The sequence below is a fragment of the Copadichromis virginalis genome, linkage group LG4 (assembly GCF_057382275.1).
Source record: "Copadichromis virginalis isolate Kocher_CV1m ecotype Utaka linkage group LG4, C_Virginalis_male_GT1.1, whole genome shotgun sequence".
NCBI lineage: Eukaryota > Metazoa > Chordata > Actinopteri > Cichliformes > Cichlidae > Copadichromis > Copadichromis virginalis.
The window spans coordinates 11825182-11839680 of NC_140621.1; the positions used below are offsets into that span (position 1 = coordinate 11825182).

General features: G+C 41.9%; 2 protein-coding genes across 2 annotated transcripts; one reads left to right on the top strand and one right to left on the bottom strand.

The window, feature by feature from the left end:
* The first annotated feature begins 378 nt into the window (after positions 1-378).
* On the top strand, positions 379-3687 carry LOC146710899 (GTPase IMAP family member 7). The gene is made up of 2 exons (XM_085453573.1): positions 379-1649; positions 1832-3687. Exons 1-2 carry the CDS (start codon positions 1616-1618, stop codon positions 2875-2877), a joined length of 1080 nt encoding a protein of 359 aa, XP_085309699.1. The 5' UTR covers positions 379-1615; the 3' UTR covers positions 2878-3687.
* Positions 3526-6771, bottom strand: kdelr3 (KDEL endoplasmic reticulum protein retention receptor 3). The gene is made up of 5 exons (XM_085453575.1): positions 6063-6771; positions 5582-5682; positions 5034-5192; positions 4702-4954; positions 3526-4281 (listed from the first exon to the last, which is right to left on the bottom strand). The coding sequence occupies exons 1-5, from the start codon at positions 6151-6153 to the stop codon at positions 4238-4240; spliced, it is 648 nt and encodes a 215-aa protein (XP_085309701.1). The 5' UTR covers positions 6154-6771; the 3' UTR covers positions 3526-4237.
* Positions 6772-14499: the final 7728 nt, after the last annotated feature.

Here is a 14499-nt window from a genome sequence, read left to right on the forward strand (position 1 = left end):
GTATCAAAAGATCGAATTATTATTTCTCACTCGTGTTGGCCATTGTATTGTCACAGAGCTCCGTTAATAACACTTTTCTGCAGTTTTCACTGCAAGCTAACACGTATCCCTCGTGTTATCATTTTTTGTGGGTTTGGTTACACTGTGCGTCAGGGTGGCAGTGTGCAATAGTGATGGGATTTCCGGCTCTTTTTAGAGATCCGGCTCTTTCGGTTCGGCCCACAACCTGAAGAGCCGGCTCTTTCGGCTCCGAACCGGCTCTTCAGGTTGTTTTGTTGCTTTAATTAATTTATTATTAACAATAATATAAAATTATGCACAAAAGGAATTACTAACGTAAAAACAAATGGTTTTATTTATATATGTTTATATATAAATATATGCGGTGGCCCCTAGAGACAAAACACGTACAAACTCCAAAACACATTTCTAGCATGAACTGAACTTCCAAAGCAGAGCTACTAGATCACTTAAATTACACAACTGAAAGCATGTGTGTATTGTTTGTGTATTTATACACAGGCACTCATATATATATATTCAAATAATTTAAAAAAAAGTTCATTTACCTGTTACTACCACACACCAAATCCGGTCGTTGGTACTTGCTGGCTTGTGTAGCCACAAGATAACAAAGGCTCAACACTGCGCCCAGCATCCTGGAGCACTTCTGTTGTCTTTTGTACGTGTTTTGAGTTTTTATGTGCTTCTGAGTTTTTACGTGCTTCGGAGTTTGTACGTGTTTTTACGTGTTTTGGAGTTTTTACGTGTTTTGGAGTTTGTACGTGTTTTTACGTGTTTTGGAGTTTGTACATGCTTCAGAGTTCGTACGTGATTTGAAGTTTGTATGTGCTTTGTCTCTAGGGGCCACCGTAAATATACTTTTATTTATTCACTCCACATAAAATGTAATAAATAAATCATATAATACAAAAATCAACTATTCACATTTCAAGTTTTAACTATTTAAATTTTCAGCTTTTTCCTTTCACAAATTTAAAGTGAAAAGAACACAAAACACTGCAAACCACAACACAATTAAATATAAATTATAATATGAAAACAAAAAGAACATGCATATTCTCTGTCATATGGACCTGCATGAATAAACTTTCTCAATCCTTTATCATCTGCAACCGAAAATAGTTGTGGATGATTACTATACCTTTCTAATGTTGTTGTCCCTGCCTCTCTTTCTCTCTCTCTGGCTCTGTTCCTGTGCTACTGAGTGTAACTACCGCCCCTCCCCCCTCTGCCCAGCGTAAAGCACAAGGCTCGCGTGCAGAGTGAAGCGGAAAAAAAGTGCGAGAGAGAGGCTGAGAGAAAGAAAAAAAAAAAAAAACCCACGTGACGGCTCGCGATAAGGAGCCGGCTCGCGTCGTTCACGTCAAAGAGTCGGCTCTAAGAGCCATTTCGTTCGCGAACGACCCATCACTAGTGTGCAAGCAGCGCCTCTCTGCTCCACCACAGATTGCAGCTGCATTGAAGCACTCTGCGGTCAAATGATCTAGAAACACGAGCGTATCTCAGAAACAGCCAGTCTCTGTCTCTCTCCAGGATTTCAGCTATTTTTAAAAAAACATTTTGAAGGCTTCACTACAGTTTCTCCATCAGAATGTCGTCATCTGAAAGTGCTGCGTCACATGAAGGTATGCCCATTACACTTGTGTTGCATTACTTTGGATTAGCAAGTTGTGAACGATCAAATCACTTACCCTTTGAAATGTAAATGTGCCTACATGATTTAATATTATATATGTTGCCTGGATGTGCATGCATTATATTAATGTCAAAGGTAATTATGACACACACATGACTCTCTGGTTGGCAGTCAGTGAAGCATCAGCCCCCACATCAGAGGCTGAATCTCTGAGGATCGTTCTGCTGGGCCGGACCGGGACAGGCAGAAGCTCCTCTGGCAACACCATCCTGGGAAGGTCTGCGTTCCTGGTGGACGTGTCCCCCTGTTCTGTAACCGCACGATGCAAGAAACAGAGCGGGATAGTGGGAAAGCGGAGTATCTCCGTCATTGACACTCCCGGGCTCTTCCACACACACCTGTCTTCTCAGGAGGTTATGGCAGAGGTGGGACAGTGTGTTGGTTTCTCTTCTCCGGGACCCCACGCCTTCTTGGTGACACTGCAGCTCGGCAGGTTCACCCATGAGGAGAGGGAGGCCTTTGAGTGGATCAAAGCTAGATTAGGGCCTGGAGTAATGAGGTTTACGATGGTGCTGTTCACCTGTGGTGACCAGCTGAAGGGGAAACGCATCGAGGACTTTCTAGAGGAGAGCCAGGAGCTGTCTGAGTTTGTCAGCAGCTGCTATGGAGGATATCACGTCTTTGATAACAGCAGGCAGGAGGAAACAGATGAATGTTCACATCAAGTCATGCAACTTTTGGAGAAGGTGGACCAAATTGTGGCTAAGAATGGAGGCGGTTGCTACAGCGATGAGATGCTGAAGGAGGCTGAAGGTGCCATAAGGGAGGCACATGAGAGGATTCTGGGTGAAGCTGGGCACGTGGTGGAGTCTATTCAGACAGAGGCTGAGGTCACAGAGGGGCGGCTGCCAAGATTGGAAAAGAAGTGGGAGGATGAGGAGAGGAGAAGGGAGGAAGAGGAGGCCCGGAAGAGAGCGGAGAGGCTTTTCTGGTGCGAGCTGGTGACCGCCCTGGGGAAAGGTGCTGCGGAGGGGGCAGGGATCATGGGAAAGGACAAGGGGAAAGGGAAAGCTGTGAAGAAGGCGAAGGTGGTGGAGAAAGTGGCAGCTCTGGCTGCGTCTCCGCTCTCTGTCAGGTCGGCTGCGAAAGCAGTGGGAGGGGCCGTGAGAGAAGGAAGCAAGGTGCTATACAAACACAGAAAAACTTTACTGCGCTGAAAGGTAAATCAAAGAGACAGGACACAACGAAACCCACGTGGTGAGGACAAGTCACTTGATGTAAGGCCAGCTGGACTTCTTTAGGTTTTGAAGACGTTTCGCTTCTCATCCAAGATGTTTCTCTAGAGAAGGGGTCAAATCCCTACCAGTGGTTTATAGCCCGAGACCATCCACCAGGTGCTCTAGGGATGAAAAAGCCTCCTGGATGAGAGGCGAAGCATCTTCAAAGACCTAAAAAAGCCAAGCTGCCATTTTCTCAAGCTCCACCATGACCTGGATGAATGAGAACCTACAGATGCATCACTTAACTATGATTGTGTTTCCATTGTTCAACACCACAAGCGCACCACACACGCACTCTTAGACTATACTGTGAAATACGAACTCACAGCACAATAAAGTCACACAAAAAAAAAAAGTCCAGTTCATCTTATTATGACTTCACACATTTGTATTTGTCAAAAATAGGTTAGTTCGCTACACTGATACAATACATTAAAAAACAATTTTCCCATCATTTCCACCCCCGACACAATGGCGTGATTTGGTTAAGGTAACAACACAGGAAGATTTAAAAATAAGAAGAACTGTTTAAAACATTGCAGCAGTTACCTTATCCGTCTTTGGCTTCATATAACAAGTGACAACATATTTTAGCCCTTTATTCTCTTCTGTACAAATGCACTGACACACAAAAGATGACGAAGGGATTCATCAGTTTGCAGCTGGCAGTGAGGAAAGGAAATGGTTTGCATACAACGCAGTGACCTATTCAGGGAGTGTCTAACAGCACAGAGTGAAAAAGGACAACACGCCGTAAAAAGATCGGGGAGCACAAATGTACAAACACTACCATATTTTTAAAGACTATGTGAAATGTGAAGGATTTATACTGAAAGAGAACTACGTGTAGTCCACCTGAGTGCTGTACGAAAAACATTGCAGCTACATTTTTGTGCTCAAAATACTGTTGATTGTTCAGGATGTAAATGTAAGCACCTCCAGAGTCACAGTCACCCTCAGCTTCCAAAGAAAAACAAAAAACAAAAAACCCACAAGCGTGCACAAATACTGTTTCTGTACTGCTGTTGCTCACTTGCCTGGTGCATATTAGGGACACACTTCCAGTGTCGCACCTGCATCTTATGGACTAATAAAACAACCATGTAAACTCCTGCAAATGTACAGACTTAAACCCAAAGAACCGATCAGACAAAAAAAGAAGAAAGAAAAAAATGGTCTAAACTACAATCACAGACCAGTTATATCATTAAGTACAAATACAGCTGAAGGATCTGCTCTCAGATGCCGATACGTGGCAGGCACAGAAGGGTGGAGGGCTGTGGTGGAGGGGTCCGTTTTAAACCGGCATCGGCAGGGTCATCTTTCCTCTTCCCCGAAGCACTGAAGGAAGACGGACGAGAAAGAAAAAAGTGAGAACACAGCGAGGGTGAGGGAGTGTTTTTTAGCTTCCCCCACTCCTTTGTTTAGCAGGTGAGCAAACACTTTAGAGCAACCTACAGCAGCTGGCATTAAGGATACATATCCTCCCTCGACAGGTAAACAATCTGAGCAGAAGCTCTCTTTCAGTCACAGAGCATAGCTGTGTGCTAGATTTCATTGCAAATTACTTCTGCATGCTGTTTTATATCATCAGAACAGAAAGTGCAGTAAAACAGGCAAGGCCGATAACCCTAATAATAACGCTGCAAATATCGGATGATTACTCAAACATAATTCTGGCGTGGCATCCTGCCAACGTAAATGGATCACACCTAGACTCGGCCCTGTAGCGTAGCAGCGAATGATCGTGTTCTTACTCACCTTTTGTGACGTAGAGGTAGAAGAAATCGCAGTAGAAGATGGTCTGCACGACGCCGGACACCACCGCGATCTGGTCGAAGAAGCCCTCTGTGTGATAGCGCCACACCCAGTTGGCGATGTAGAGGGCTCTGTAGAGGCCGAGGAAGAACAGGTAGTGGGTGGTGATGGACTCCGCCTCGCCGGTCTTGGTGATCATGAAGAGCTGTGGCATTATGGCCACTGCTTCCAGAAAGATGGAGAAGGTCCACAGGATCTGGAGGCAAAGGGGTGCGTGTTAATTTTAAAGCTGTTTTTAATTGAGGGAGCTCTACATTTCTGACAGACACCTTTACCTCCATTGGGGTGAAAGCATAGTTCTCCAGGAAGGACAGCCCGGTGACTGGGACCAGCAGGAACTCCACGCGGAAAGTGTCGTTCTCAGAGTCGTACGTGTTCCTGAAGCGCATGTAGATCAAGTACACCGTAGCATAGGACAAAGCCAGGAACACCACCTGAGGGCGGAGCCAAACACTGATCAGGAAAAGTGAACTTAATTGAAGACACTGTGAAACACTACAAGATGCTTTTGCTTATTTTGCTAACATCCCTGCTTTGTGTTTATTATATATATATATATATATTTTATATATATATATATATATATATTTTATATATATATATATATATATATATATATATATATATATATATATATATATATTTTATATATATATATATATATATATATATATATATATATATATATTTATATATATATATATATATATATATATATATATATATATATATATATATATATATATATATATATATATATATATATATAATCTGACAGGGAAATGTGTGTGTGACTGTGTGTGGGTGTGACCTACAAACTTACCTTCATGACCGTGTTGTAAGCAGAAATGTAGACCGTGAACAGGTCGAGATACCTGGTGGTGAAGACAATCGCAAACAGCACCTGAGACTTCCCAGAGATGCCTGTAATGGAAATAAAATGAGAGAAATTAAAAGTGAGAGGATGAAACAGAGAAGTTAAACGTTTCCTTTTTTTTCTTCTTTCTTCTGCAACTCAGCTGTGCAGCTCTCTCACTTTAAACAAAGCTGTATGATTGGTCGAGCAGGCTGCTCTTAACTTTGTTATCATTGCCACGTAGCTTCCACTGGCGCAGGACAATCAGCGCCATGCAAATGCCATCCTTAATGCACACAGCAGATAAGAGAAGTTTCATTGTGTCACAGCTGTTTTTGTGCACCACAGCCACACGCATACATCTTTAGCGCGGATGAAAAATCATAACAGCCCAAATGCACTGATATGATCGCACAGCACCCACACTGTGTTGCTAGTGTCAACCTACCAGCACACGACTTGGACCTCCATATCTTCAGCAACAGGATGATGATAGCCACCAAGTGTGACACGTCACCCGCCAGACGGAAGATATTCATGGTGTTTATGCTCCAGCAAAAAACCTTAATGCAACTCCTCACGGGCCTTGCACGTCCTCAGGAGGCAGTCGCTGCTCATAAAACGCCAAAGGGGTGCTGTGCTGGCGTGGGCAGAGAGGCGACAAGCTGCGCGGTCACGGTCGGACGGCTCACTCTCTGTGCGCGTGACGCTAGACACAGACTCCGTGGATTCCGCTTACAGATCCGTGTGTGCCGTGGACAGACAGGAAAACCGCTTCCGAGGAGGTGACGTGGCTGATAGCTCAGCTCTTCGCCGTCATAGATTCATTACAGAGCTAAATATACCTGTTTCCGGCTTACGACTTTCAAAGTAAAACCTTGTGCTGGTTAAAGCGCATGCTCGTTGAGAGTTTAGCCCAATGACTGTAGAAAACACTCTTTAGTACATTTACTGATTTTTTTTCTTTTCAATACTAAGTTCAACACACTGACTTCTGACTTCTGGGTGATTATTAGCTCTTTCACTATCCATAACTATTTTTATTTTGAAGGTTGTTCCCGGTAATGACCGACTTTCTATGGCGAACTTGATGGAAGACATCCTGCAATGCACTGATTTCACAGCAGATGGCGACAAACTACTTATCTACCTATCTATATGGTGTTTCGTTATTGGAAATGGTCCCTCGAGAGCAGGAGTGTCAGACACTGGTGCCCAGCTTTGGAAAATGTGAAGGAAGGCAAATTTGGGACTTACTGTCTGTTATTAACTGTTACAGCTTTTCCTACAGAATAACCTCCTTCATGGTCATTCATACTAAAACACAGTAATTAATTAAGTAATACATAAACAATTATATGAAAAAGTACAGTTTTTTTTTTTCATTATCTACTGTACAACTTTCCGGAGATTTGTTTTTTGTTTTTTGTTCTTTTGGGCAGTGAGTTCGGCAGCATTTCTTTATCGCTGGGAAAAACTGAGATGCATTGTTAAAATTTATTTCTTATATTAGGATATCTCATGGATTGGTTAAACTTATTTACACTTGCAGGAAAGGGAGTTTCGCTGATCTGGCCCACTTAAGATCAAACAGGGCTGTATGTAGCCCATTGTAAAATCATTCTGATATTCCTGCTCTAAAGCATAGGTGGGGAATTAAAATTACCAGATGAGAAACTGGCACTGTTGTGGAGGGCTGCTCCAACAAACTAAACTCAGTTTAGTTGCTCAGGACTAATTTTGTCTCTTTATAAAGTGCTGCTGGTAAGAATAGATGCTCCAATTAGGCCATAATTGTGTTTCCTTGGGGAAAATTAATGAGCCACGCCTTCTCTATAGGATAATTAAATGTATTTAATGGCGTTATTTAAAATGGTTTTCCTTTTAATTTGTTTGAATGAATCTCCTGGTTGTCTGAAATGTGTTTTCCAAACAAACTGCATTATTTTGCTTGTTGTCTTTTATTAACTTCACCAGTGGATCTATAATAATAAATCATATGACTTACCCATTTAAAAGCTAGTGTACAAATACATGCATTGGACAGATGGATTCACATTAGACAATATTTATTACATATTCTGAGAAGTTTATGGTCAACTCCATGATTCCAGGGCACCCAGATGCTACGAATGAAAAACAAGCCCATATGAACATCCCTCTATCACCACCACCACCACTACCACGGTGTTTGATGGTTTGAGGGGGTCTGTGCTGATATTAATTAAACATGGTGCTGTTCATTGTGGGAAAACATCTCCAATTCGGTGTTGTCTGTCCTAAAGACATTGTTCTAGAAGTCTCATGGCTTATTTAAATGTTGCTGTGCAAACCTGAGCTGTACTGACATGTTCTTTTTAGTGAGAAGAAGCTTTCTCCTTGCAGCAAGTTTTTTAGTGTTTTGCATCGTGATGAACTTTAACATTTAACATGCTAACTGAGGGCTGTGGAGTTTGTGGTGCTCGTGGGTTTCTGCAGCATCTCTGAACCTTGTATTGTCTGACTTTGTGTTGAATGTCCACTCCTGCAAAGATAGTTGCATAGTTGCAAGTTAACACACCTGAATGCTCAGCAAACTCCCAAAACCTCTGCTTTTGTAGAGGTACTCCCACTTTTGGATGATCAGTGAATCAAGTGGATTTGATTAGCACCTCCTGGCTGCTGCTTAACCTCTTAATTCCTATAGAAGCAGCAAGTGTACACTTAGTTTTTCACCTACTTTTTTTCCACCTAGTCCTGTGAAAGCTTTTGTTTTCACATGACTGTACCACTGATATCACAAAAACCCCATAAAAGCTTTCAATAAAACTCAAGATGAAAAAAAAAGATTACTAAACTATTATATGATATTTTTTAACAATAAAAAAATGAGTGAGCAAATGTACCCTGCAAAAAATAGCTCTGATTCCCACTTCTGTTTCACAGTTGGCAAGAAATAATTTGGAAACATGAAAAATGTATTTTTCGGTCTTCTAGAGTTGCACTGTGTTTTTCTCTTTGTGTTTTCTAAAGAAATTCAGATACAAAAGAAAAAGGCTAATGCCTCATAACTAAATGTCAGCTCAGTTTGGCACACAATGGAACACAAAACAAATAATTACCAACTTATGAAACGCTGAAATGTGTAAAGCACTTCAGGGCTGTTTAAGTCTGTGCCAACGGTGTTCATCCTTTTGCAGATGAGGAGTCTGTCTGCTTCAGAACTGTATATGTCTCATGAACATGAAGTGAAGATGAGTGGGCAGCTTTGACACCGGGCTTTAGGCTGTTCACCAAGAAGCAATGTTTGTGCTTTCTTTTTATTTGGCTAAAGAACCGGACTAGATTGTAAAGTGACCTGAAACATTTTACTCTTACTTATCAGTGTTTTAAAATATTCTCCACCCTCTTTGTGTGTTCACTGCTTTCTGACAGTTCCTCACCCTGGCCCCCTTTCCTCCTAATTCTGAGGAAAGCTGTATCACTGAATCACTGAGACACTGTTTCTCACCATCCCGCGTTTCTGATCCCACATGATCCCACAAAATCTCCACCTCCTCCCTCTGACCGTAACCTACAAACTGAAGCCGAATTCTGGCCTTGCGTACATCACGCTACCCAACATCCTCCTCTCATTTTCATGTGATATAGACCTCCTAGATTACTCAGGAAATGCTTCCAGCCTACTTAGAGTACATCAGTGGTGGTGCAGAGAAATGAGGGGGCGACGGACACCAACGAAAAGTACATAGCTTCTTTATATACCCCAGAAGCATCCAGCACAGAGGCACTGGTTGTTTTTTCTGATTTGGTTATCCTCAAGCAGAGGCACGCACATATTTAAAAATCTGAAACACGAGAAAGCAAAAGTTCTCAATGAGCAAATTAAAGGAGAAATGGAAGAAAACTTAATGTATGCTATATTAGTCCATTAGTTCCAGTCTTATAAACACATTGATGAATGTTCATCGGCTGAATGATAGAAGCAAATGTACCACAAAGGACATCCCCTGGACAGAGCTGACCCATACTCCCATAACAAGTGTGTGCTGAGCAAAAGGTTATGGGAACTAATCTGACACCCAGGCCCGATTAATAGCTATTTATACATACACACAGCCTGGTCTGCCCCAGAGAGTCTGTCTGCCTGGTCATCTTCTGCTGGACGGTGTGAATGTCGGATCATCCTGTCTGCAAGCCTCTGTCTCCTCTCTTTCTCTCGCCACACATAGCTACTGCACTAGAACTGCATCCAGTTCAAAACCATCAATGCTCCATGACAATGGCTCCTGTCAGCTTGTTTTTATTTGAAATATGGGCGAAAAAAATATTTATAGCAGTGTATTTCTACCTTATAAGGATCAGACCAACTGGATGGTTTAAAGTTGAGTTGTTAAACATGCGGGTAGTGGACTAGAACTGGCCCTCCAAAGGCTAGAGATTTTACAGAGAGATTTTAATGTCTTAAATGTTTAAATATTTGTTTGTTTTTTAAGTTTACTACATAGACAGGTCTTTCAAAGTTCTTCTTCGGACACTGGTTTTCACTCAACCTCCAGCTCGTGTATCTGACAATTTAGAGATATGCTTTTTTGTTTGTTAAATCGTAAAATAGCTCCCAACTCAAGAGATGAACCCATGTTGTGTCTACACATAACAGACAACTTAGCAAATACCCTATAAACCAATAAATAACCTTTAAATTGTAGGCACTTAAACAAGCAATATCCTGTCACAAAATACAGCTAAATTTATTAGCACTGCCATTAATTGGTAGTGGCTTTATATTTCAACATGACATTGATCTCTAACAGACTGCCAATGCAGTAAAAACACACATGGATAAAAAAAAAAAAACACAAACTTGAACACCATCAGTCATGGATTGGCCTCCCCAGAGCCCGGACTTCAAAATTATTGATGAAGTGTGTGATCATGTAGTGATAAAAAAAAAATGCAGCCAACATCCAAAGAATAGAATTGAAGGTCCTTCAAGTAACCCGGAGAACTATTCCTGAAGACTTCTTAAAGAAATGACACGAAAGCTGCCTAAGAGAGTTCAGACTGTGTTGGCTAATAAAGGTGGTCACACCAAATATTGACTTTTAAGCTTGTTAAATTTGTGCAAACTCTGTTTTGCCTGCAGCTATTTCCCAAAATATATATAAAAAAGAGATTTGGCTCAAGAGTTTTGTACAGTACTGCACACGGAAAGTTAAAAAAAAACAGCTAAGATAAACAGCTGTTTGTCACTTGTGCTGTACATAGTGAGCTTACCAAATGTGAATGCTTACTTGTGTTCCTTTACATTAAAAGAAAGGTAGGTCATTATGCATCAGTTAACTGGTCTGGCCCCCTTAAATTAACCAAACTGGAGCATACTGTATAAAGTTAGATTGACACCCCTTGTTTAAACCATTCTACTTTGTTTATTTGTGGTTTAGATTTATATTGTGTATATTAGCATTTCAGTACATTATACTTAAAGGAACAGACCTACACAGTGGTCTAATTCAAACTAATTATGAATGTTAATGTGTGCTTGCCATTTAATGCTAATACATTCAAGTTTCTTGGTGCTTTTTCCTGCTCTTGTGTGGCAATAATCCTTTGGTGAAGCTTTTGTGTACTTTATGTGTATTGGACTTTCTTTTTTCCTGTTTTTTTTGTTGTTGTTTTAGTCTTTGCCCTCTTAGACTGGCCTTTGAAATGTTTCATTGCTTTCGCTGTGTCTATTAACTTTAGAAACCTTGACTCCAGCTTCTGTTTATCTCTATGTCGCTGCTCCTAATAGCAACATGTCTCCGTCCTCCTCCTTGTTTCTCATCTGAGCAAATGCAACACCCACATCTGTATTCAAAGGAGGAGATTTTGAAATGAAGCACCCCTCCACTGACTCCTGCTCTATAATTTAGGTAGAAGAGGAGGAGAGCAAGACTTAGAGAAAAGCACGGAGGAGTGAGGGGCCTAAAGAGGAGCTAAGGGTGAAGGTGGACTGGGAGGAAGAAGGTTTCCATAGAAACAGCTTTGCTCAGTTTAATATCTGATATAGTGATGCGGATTCTGCATGAAGGCAGCTAAACTAGCAAACGTCTCCTGAGATTTTTCTTTTAAATCGTGCAAACAGACAAAAGAAGGTCTGAAAAGTACATTGAAACTGTTGAGGGGAGTTTGAGGTCTGCTGCTTCCCTCAGACTGAAACTATATTAGTTTCCATTTTCATTTTTGGAAACTCCACTCTGCTGTGTTTCAGGAAATATATTCTGTTTACTCCTCTATAATTATTCCTGAAGGGGTGCAGAGGCTCTGCAGCAACAGTGGTTTTACAGGTGTAGTCACAAACAGAAGTATCCCAAAGTATCCTGTAGTTGTCTGTAATTTCATGACAGTCGGTTCAATATTAGGACTTTCAACTCAAAAACATAAATAGCCTATTATCATGGTAGAGAAAAGGAAGAATGTAATGTTGTACAGACATTTATGGTGTCCAGTCAGTGAATCATAATGACTGTAATTCATCATGATTCACTGTTTCGAAATCATGAATGTCTGAAGAAAATTAGGAGTCACTCTGCTGAGTAGACATTGAGAATTTCACTGAGAAGCAGAAAAAAACAAAACAACTGAAGTTCTGGTTATAAAAAGTCATAACATTTCAGTAAGGCAAGTCGGATTTATTTTTGGAGGATCATTAATATTTGTACAAATGTGAATAGAAATGTGATTTTAAATTGTTCCTGTCTGGACCACAGTGGTAGGCCAACAAAGTGACCATGCTGTTAAGGGAAATGGGAACCAAGAAGAGGCCGCTAGGAAAGCTGCAACTACCAAGTACCTGAAGAGGATCAGGCAAGTCCTGAGGAGTCAGTTGAATGGAAAGAACAAGATCCGGGCCATCAACACCTAAGCTCTGCCCGTGATCAGTTACCCTGCAGGGATAATAAGTTGGCTAAAGGAGGAGATAGAAGCCACTATCTCTATCAGCAGGCAAGGAAGCTCCTGACCATGCATGGATGGTTTATAGTCCAGGACCCTGAGGCTGTGCACTAAGCAGAAGGAAGGAGGCCAGAGTGCTAGAACCACAGTCCAGGATGAGACATCGAACATCAGGAAGATGGCCACGACTGACTGTGTGCGCAGTGAATACTTCAAGCTGCAGAAACCCAAGAAAAAGGAGGAAGAGGAGGAACCATCATGGAAGGACAGAGCCCTGCATGGTAAGTATCACCGGCAGATAGAGGAGGTGGCTGACATCCAGAAATCCAACCAGTGGCTGGACAAAGCTGGGCTTAAAGACAGCACAGAGGCACTGATCATGGAAGCACAGGCACAAGCTCTGAGCATCTATCACACCAGGCAAGACCCCAGGTGCAGGCTGTGTAAAGATGCCCCTGAGACAACCCAGCACATAAAGCAGGGTGCAAGATGCTAGCAGGCAGGGCATACATGGAAGTCCCGAGGTCAAAATGGGAGACGCCCCCAAGGGTGGACATGCAGACAGACAAAATGGTGATAGCTAACCGATCGGACATAGTGGTGGTAGACAAACAGAGGAAGTTGGCTGTAGTGATAAATGTGGCGATACTGAATGACAGCAACATCAGGAAGAGGGAACACAAGAAGTTGGAGAAGTACCAAGGACTCAGAGAAGAGTTTAAGAAGATGTCAAGGGTAAATGTAACAGTGGCCCCAGTGGTAATCGGAGCACTCAGGGCAGTGACCCCCAAGCAGCGCGAGTGGCTCCAGCAGATCCCAGGAACAACACCCAAGATTTCTTTCCAGAAGAGTGCAGTCCTAGGAACAGCTAAGATACTGCGATTATTAGTAATGAGTTAATGCAGTCGTTTTGTTAAACCCTTTGAATTAAAGCTGAAAGTCTGCGTTGACTATTTGATCTGCAATCACTGTGATAGTGTACAGAGGCAAAGCTACAAAATGTATAGACGTATCTGTATTAACTCGCTGATCATTGTTACTTTGAAATAATAGTCCAATAGTGAACACACCATATGCTCAGTCATACTGCATCATTAAGTTGGAAGTTCAGGAATATCAAATTAAAGATTTGCAGTAAAATATGATTATTATTATAATTATGATTTAAAAATGAGAATTTTCAATATATTACTGAGATTAATCACACATTCTGCTCAGATTCAGGTCAAACAACACTTTCAGCACTTAGGTAACAAATTTGCACTCCTTCTGGAATGACCACAGTATGTGAGAGGAAGCCTGCTGCTTTATCACAGTTAAAGTTAAACTAAACACAGGGACATGGACAAAGTTTCAAAGCTTAAATCCAGCGCTCTCTGCCTTTCGTAGCTCACTGTTGTTATAACCTTTGTCAGGTGTTAACAACAAGCTGGAAAACATCTCTAGCACAGCTGTTCGGGAGTAAATGGAAAGCATTTACCGTCAAAGTGCAATTTGCGGCAACAGCCCTGTAATCATCAGGGTGATGCACAGTTTTAAACTGTGTTGGCAACTTGCTTAATCTCCAAGAGCCCATATTTTTGTCTCCCACCTGTTGCCATTTTTGTTCCTTGAATAGACTTACTTCAGAAATCATGACTCAAATGAGTTCCTGCTTGCTTACATGGGCACATCAGGCATTACTCAACACCTACACAAGCTGAGAGCACACCAAGTGGATATCCATTTAGTGTCATTTCCTCTCCTTCCTCTCTTACTTTCTTTTGCTTTTTTTCTCCTCTCCTCTCCTCTCCTCTCCTCTCCTCTCCTCTCCTCTCCTCTCCTCTCCTCTCCTCTCCTCTCCTCTCCTCTCCTCTCCTCTCCTCTCCTCTCCTCTCCTCTCCATCCACCTCCCCCTCCCTCCCCCCATGCACAGCAGAGGGGAGATTGACACAGCGTTTTCAGGCTGTGGCGTATGAGTACAGTAGCAG